This window comes from Mastigoproctus giganteus, chromosome 2 (genome assembly GCF_048544385.1).
Source record: "Mastigoproctus giganteus isolate SK-2022 chromosome 2, ASM4854438v1, whole genome shotgun sequence".
NCBI lineage: Eukaryota > Metazoa > Arthropoda > Arachnida > Uropygi > Thelyphonidae > Mastigoproctus > Mastigoproctus giganteus.
In genome coordinates, this window is record NC_143576.1 from 149,656,405 (window position 1) to 149,663,425 (window position 7,021).

At 39.8% G+C, this 7,021-nt stretch overlaps 1 protein-coding gene across 1 annotated transcript; it reads left to right on the plus strand.

Annotated features, from left to right (window-relative positions):
• Positions 1-505: 505 nt before the first annotated feature.
• On the plus strand, positions 506-1,936 carry LOC150089655 (putative G protein-coupled receptor No18). The gene has a single exon (XM_090368715.1). It carries the CDS (start codon positions 556-558, stop codon positions 1,867-1,869), a length of 1,314 nt encoding a protein of 437 aa, XP_090224841.1. The 5' UTR covers positions 506-555; the 3' UTR covers positions 1,870-1,936.
• Positions 1,937-7,021: the final 5,085 nt, after the last annotated feature.

Below are 7,021 nucleotides of genomic sequence, written 5' to 3' on the forward strand. Positions count from 1 at the left end.
AAAGAACAAATCAAATTCTAAGTTATTTACTATTCAGAACTTTATTTTGTTGTTTATTTATTTTCAAAAATATTCAAAATATTCGTATCACCCAGTATTCTGTGCATATTCCAGCGATGTCTCTTTCCTGTTTTGATATGCTATAGAGGAATATTTCTAGCAAGAAGTTGATACTACGTGCAGTAAACATGCGTCTGCGCACGTCTCTGCTTTTCTGATTTACAGAAACTTCATTTGCGAAGACATTCTTTTGTGATAAAGAAAATTTGAGATAGATGGCAGTGAGCACACAAACACACCAAGGAAGGGGAGTCGAAGATTCTGGTAAAAAAAAGTGGGTATTTTGAAATAGTGATACATTCTCTAAACTACTAGAAAGCGAGAAGTACGAGCATGACTTTGTTGCTATAGCAACCCGCATCTGTGCTCTGTTCTCGTGCGGAGCTGAAGCAGATGATCACCTGCCGCGAGAGGTACAGTAACACAGTTTCCATGGTGCGCTAAAAGGTGTGTCGTTTGGTGCGGCCCGCTCATTACGAGTCAAGTGTCAAAAGAATGACGACTTCTCTGTGTGCAGTTGCCGAGGGTTGCGTCTCTTATTACGGAAATTTAATCAGTGAACAAGAACCAAAAAGCCATGTCAACGAGACCATGGAGAGGGAGGTCAAACTCGGCAGCGACACGGATATCGAAGGTCAGGAATGGACTGAAATGGACGAAACGGAATGGGCATTCAGGTTAGTGGGTGTAGTCATTTGTGGCATCTTGATAATTACGACTCTGGTCGGAAACGTCCTGGTGCTCACGGTGGTGACGAAATTTCGGAGGTTAAGGTCGGTAACAAATCTACTTCTTGCAAGTTTGGCTACGGCAGATATCACGGTAGCGTTGCTTGTAATGCCATTCCTTGTCCTCTACGATCTGGAACGCCGGTGGCGATTCGGCTCCATAGCGTGTCACCTGTGGATATCCTGCGACGTGATGTGTTGCACCGCATCCATACTCCACTTATGCGTCATTGCCCTCGACCGGTTCTGGGCGATCACTCGTCCACTACGATACCGCTCCTTCGTCTCGAAACGACGAATAGCCATAGTGATCGCCACCGTGTGGTTGTGTAGCGCAGCTATTTCGTTCATCCCTATATTCATGGGATGGTACAGCGACGGAAGCATGTCGCTCTTCGAAGAAAGCTCCGAATGCTCTCTGAAAGTCAATCGCATTTATGCCGTCGTGTCGTCCATGACCTCGTTCTACCTTCCGCTGCCCGTTATGTTTTATGTATATTATCGCATCCTGATGGTAGCGGAGCACCAGGCAAGAGAGATTAGGCAACTGGAGCGTTCCCTGCAAGGAGCGTCGCACGGAGTACGTCGCAGTATTCGAAAACGTTCCCGCCAAATAGTTACCGATACGAAGGCGATTCGCACGCTGGGCATTGTAATGGGAGTCTTCTGTGCATGTTGGCTACCCTTCTTTCTGATGTACGTTATCTTGGCGTACTGCACCGAGTGTTACCTGGCGTACGAAGTCAGGAGTGGCCTGACGTGGCTCGGCTACTTCAACTCTTCCTTTAACCCGTGCATCTACGCATTCCTCAACAAAGACTTTAAGGAAGCCTTCAGTCATATCCTCTGCTGTCGCAGATTCTCCGACCACGACAGCCCCGGAACCGACGAAACCAGTCGCAGTTTACAGCGTATTGATAGACTACACGTGGACATTGTGACCCCCGAACCTCGCACGCCAAGTATTACTCCCGACACCTCGATGTGGCCCACCGCGTTTTCTCAGTATCCCCTTTCGCCAATTAGAGCTCCCGCCAACTGTCTCGATCTGAAGCAACTTGTCAACGAAGAGTTCCTGTAGCTCTACGATTTCAAAAAGGAGAAACACTCAATGGATATTAAAGTTTACCAATGTTTAAGTGCACTTACATAAACTTTCACGGTTCTATGAACGTTGCGTGCCGATTAGTGGGAGAATCCTAATTTAATGTTACATATCAGACTAAGGAAGCTTCGTGTATATTGACTGTATGTGTCCACTGATTTCTTTCTCTCTATCTATCTATAATACATATATATACATATACACGGTTGTTGTGGTTCCCACGACCAATATGAGACACACCAAACTGCGAATTATGTTCGGATATTGAACTCCAACTTGGAACCTTCACCTTCCGTGAGTGCGTGCATATGTGTTGTAATAACGATCGCTCCTTTTCTCTCCTCCCATCGATGATCGCAATATGTATCGATATTATCGTGATTAAATATGGTAAAACAATACTTGTCCTGGTGTCTTGTGCACTTCTTAAACTTACTACTGCCTCACTCTGTTTCGTGCAGATAATGAAGAAATATTATCCTGCACAGGATTATCAAATTTCCAGCCTTCGTGATTGAAACGTGAGTTCATTTTCTATGCCTTTAGTTTTTCGTAGTATCTTGTATTCGTTAGGACGTGTGCACGCTAAAGTTCTTAATTGAATTCGTATTTTATGGTGGCCAGAGTACGTTTCGTACGTTTATATATTTACACTCTGACTATTTAGTTGGGTGCGGATGTACAAATAAATATATGGAAATTAAGAGAACTTAATGAAGACTTTTATGACTGTACTGTATGAAAAAATCTCGATAATCCGAATCCCGCTTAACCGGACAGTAGTATAACCCGGATTTTAATTTTATTTTACCAAACGAGTGGTATCGCATAGTCTGACAGGCCCTCAATTTAATATTTTAAAAAGTATTCAGTTTTTAATTGTGCTTCCAGTGAGAAATTCAGTTCTTATTAATTTTATATGTTTATTATTTTTTTTCATAATATTTCATAATTTTGTAAATATTGTGTTTTTTTGGCAACTAATATACTTGTTAGTTATAATGGGAAAAAATTATTAATTATAGTTAAAATTTTAGAAAAATATTGGTAAATTGAAAAAGAAATGTGAAGCTATTAATCTCTGCGAAATTAAAGTTTGTGGGGGGGGGGTTATTCATCGCACAGAATTTCGACATTAATTTAACAAAAATGTTGGAGTAATGCTGAAAGTGGCGCACTATGGCCATAGTTGCCGATGCGCCTAATAAATCCCCAAACAAACAAACAATCCTGAAAAATAAAGTACTCCAATAATAATGCAAAGAACTTTGAAATTAATGTATGTATGTACTCATTTTTCTTATAATATATATAGTAACATGAAATTATTCATCTTATTTTGTTTTCCAAGGTTTTTGTGATAATCACTACATGAAAATTGCTACTTGTAAATGTATTCCTCTGTGACAGTTTAACCATTTCGTTTGGAGAGGTCTAGCTTCGAGTTCCTTCGATAACTGGAGAAATTTCTAAATTCTCTTCAACCGGGACTGTGTTTATTCCGGCAAGGAGGGAATGGTTTACCCTGTGAGTTATTACGGGTATTTCTGCCTGAACAACTTGAAACTAGGCCTTTGAACTTGTACAGATAGTGCACAACGGACCAACATGGTCTAAGTGGCCACTTAGACCAAGTTGTTCCGTTGTGCACTGGGACCCACGGAAACTGGGGTCACTAAGTGGCCCCAGTTTCCGTGGAAGAAAAAAAAACTGTACCTTTTCTCGCCTGAAACTTACTAACTCACCTACAATGTGAAAAAGGCCCATAAAAGGGATTCGAATTTCGGTCTTTTTCACCTTGTGTGGGAAGGACAGTGTTTGTATCAACTGTACTACCGCAAAAGCTATAAATAAATATTCTACAGGGCCTCTCAGGCTACATGCTACCATTGCGAGGTTGGATCTACAACTAAGTTTGGACAATTGTTTGGTCCACTCAAGCATAAAATCAAACCAGCACATTGTTTCAATTTATTTCATTCGTTGGTCATGCCCACTGTGGCAAAAGTACATACTGCAAGGTCTGCTACCGTGAAGATATACGAAGAGACACCGCCTGTCGCTTTGGTATAGTTGTTAAAGAACATGCGAGGAGGCCTTCGAGTATCTTGTGGCAACATGTCTAATACTGAATTTAGCGTTCTAGATTGTGACTAACGCCAATTTCTTCATAAAGACTACTCACTCCAATTATATCAGAACACTAGAACAAAGGTTCTACAATAATATAAAACGTGCATAAGAACATTTATTTTTTGTATGTGGAAGTCATTCTGGATCCAGTAGATTACACCCATTGTACATTACACTTCAAAGAAGTATTAGCAGAAGTAGTGATAAATGGTGCAAGAAATCAAGCAAGCTTATACAGCATCAGCCAAAAAAAGCCATATATCCCTTTTCACCTGTTTATCCTCTCTAATAGGTTTATAGTTCCTCGTTGAATTTATTCAAACTACACACCTTTTGAACACCGCATGGGATTTTTTTACAACAATCAACCACCCTCTGTCTGAAAGAAAATTTCCGCGCATCCAACAAGTAACCTTCATTTCCCTATTTAAATTTTACCCCAAGTGTGTAGTCCGAGCAAGTGGAAGAATTCCAATAGAACTGAGCTAATCCAATCCATTCAAGGACATAAACACCTCAATCAGGCCTCCTCGCAAACTGCTAGTCTCCACACGCTGACAATTGCAAAAGTGAAATCTTTTCTGGTAAAAGTACCCTTCTACTCTCATATATTCACCTGTTCTATCAGATCGACATCCTTCCTAAATATTGCCTAAACATTACCTTATACAATGAGATAATCTTCGCCTTCTTCCTACTGGCAATATTGCTGTATATCATTAACAAATCCCCATTAGCTGTCCTTGCAGCCTGTCTGCACTGCTTAGAGAACTTCATATCACTTTTGTTTTCATTTCCCGTTGCTATGAGTGTGATACCACACAGCATTAATCTGGGATTACTGCTCCTCATATGACGTATCAATGTTAATTTCAATTGCCGCTTCCCAGCCCTTCTGCCTGATGTTTCTTGTTGCAGTAGCATACCCTGAATAATGTGATTAACTACCTTGATAACTTTCGTATCATTTTCAGACTTAGACATCAAGCCTGATATGCCTTCATCAGTATCATTAATAAATATATAAAACAACAATGGGCCTAGAACTGAACAATGCGGACTATGCTAATAACAGTAGTACAAGAACAGCAGTGTCCATTGATAACCACTCTGCGTCTTCTCCCTCTCGACTGTCCCTTTATCCGTAGCAGCGACTTACCCGTAATGTCACATTGCTCCAATTTGTACGCATTCTTTTATGTGCAATAGTATCAAGGGCTTTACTGAAATCGAAGTATATTATGTCAAATTTTTTTCGACCAGTTCTTTTGTTAGTGCCATAATATCCAATCAGATTGATCAGACATGATCGTCCCTGAAGAGATGCTGTGACTGCAGTATAACTGCATTCCTATCCTGATGACCTTGCATTACTTCTTTAACCAGTGACTCCATTATCTTTTTTGTAACAGAAATCAAGCTAGCGGGTCTGTAATTACTTATGTCTCCCTTTGATCACTTTTGGGAATTTGGGATACATTTTCTCATCTCCAGTCCACAAGAGCCTCCCATATGGTAACTTCATCAGTTGGTCCTACTACATAAAATTTAAAAACTGTAAGAAACCATTGTAGTTACCTCTATGAAAGCCAAAGCCTTTTTACTACATACCGATCACTATCACCTAGTGGACCTTTTATCTGCAGAGGTGACAGGAAATCTACAGTTGTAAGCATACTATACTGAGACCTCACAGCTTTAATTTCTTTGTTGAAAAAAACAAGCGTTAAACACATAATTGAAAAAAAAAACAAAAAAACATTCACAATTCAGCCTAACAACAAATTTGTGAGTCGCCAACAGGTACTGTGCTTGCTGTAGAATTTGCCGATATCCAAAACAAAAATATTCCTCAATTGTCAATAAAAGTGCAAATGAGGCAATCAACTACCCTGAAGAATCTCTCAACTCTCTCTATGGCTACCATGCGTCTGCCTAAATTATACTGAATCTCAGTTTCTGGGCTCCTATCCCGCTTCCTAAAAGTCTAGACCTCACCTGAAAAGCCTACTCAAGGTGGGAAATGAAGCCACTTTATCGGATAATCAATCGACACTTGCAATTACTTCCATGACCACAAGTAGCGTTGCCAAAAGAGACAGCCTGCCACAAAAAAAAAGATTTAATAATACCATATCAAAAATATTCATTTGTTTCGAAATATACAAAATTTCGTGTATTTTGTCACTGTACTGAAATCCAATAAGGCAGTCAACTATCCTAAAGATTCCTCCCAACTCTCTAAATCTACCAAGTGTGTCCCTCCATAAACTGAAATTCACATTTTGGGCTCCCATCATGCTTCATAGGAATGTAGATCTCGTCCGAAAACCTTACACTAGAAGACGACTGCCTCTCACGAAGCGTATACCCGATACCATTGAAACCTCCATCATGAATGGCCATGGAGATTCAGGATGGGTACATTTCACGCATTCTACTCATCTGCTCTGATCTGTGTTTCAATTTAAACAAGTATATCTCCCTGTTTGCGTATGTTTTCTCTTGAATATCAACAAGCATGGTAACAAATATTCAAAGTTCATACCCTCAATCTGCAAGGCTTATTCTTTACTCTATGCTGACTGCACCAGTTTGGCAATGAAAAAATCATCCTCTACATCGTGTCCCCACATTTTTTATACACGGAAGCTCTAAAGTATATCAAATATATTACGCAATGCTGCAATAAAATGCAGAATAATAAACACTATATTTATAATAAAAGTGTTAGTACATTTGAATGTTTAACTTCCATAACTTTAAAGTTGTCCTGTGGCTCAAATTGACCAGTGTCATTTAATAGCCAAATAAGAAAATTCCCATAAACTTACATAATTTTGATTATTGGCAATCCGTGCAAGGCCGGGTACCTTATCCGTTATCATCAGACTTTTCATTAAAAAGTGAGGCGGTAGAGCTTTTCTTCATGATAAAAAAATGTATCTCTATACTGCAACTGTTGTACTTATGTTATGCTTAAATTCGTTTGGGG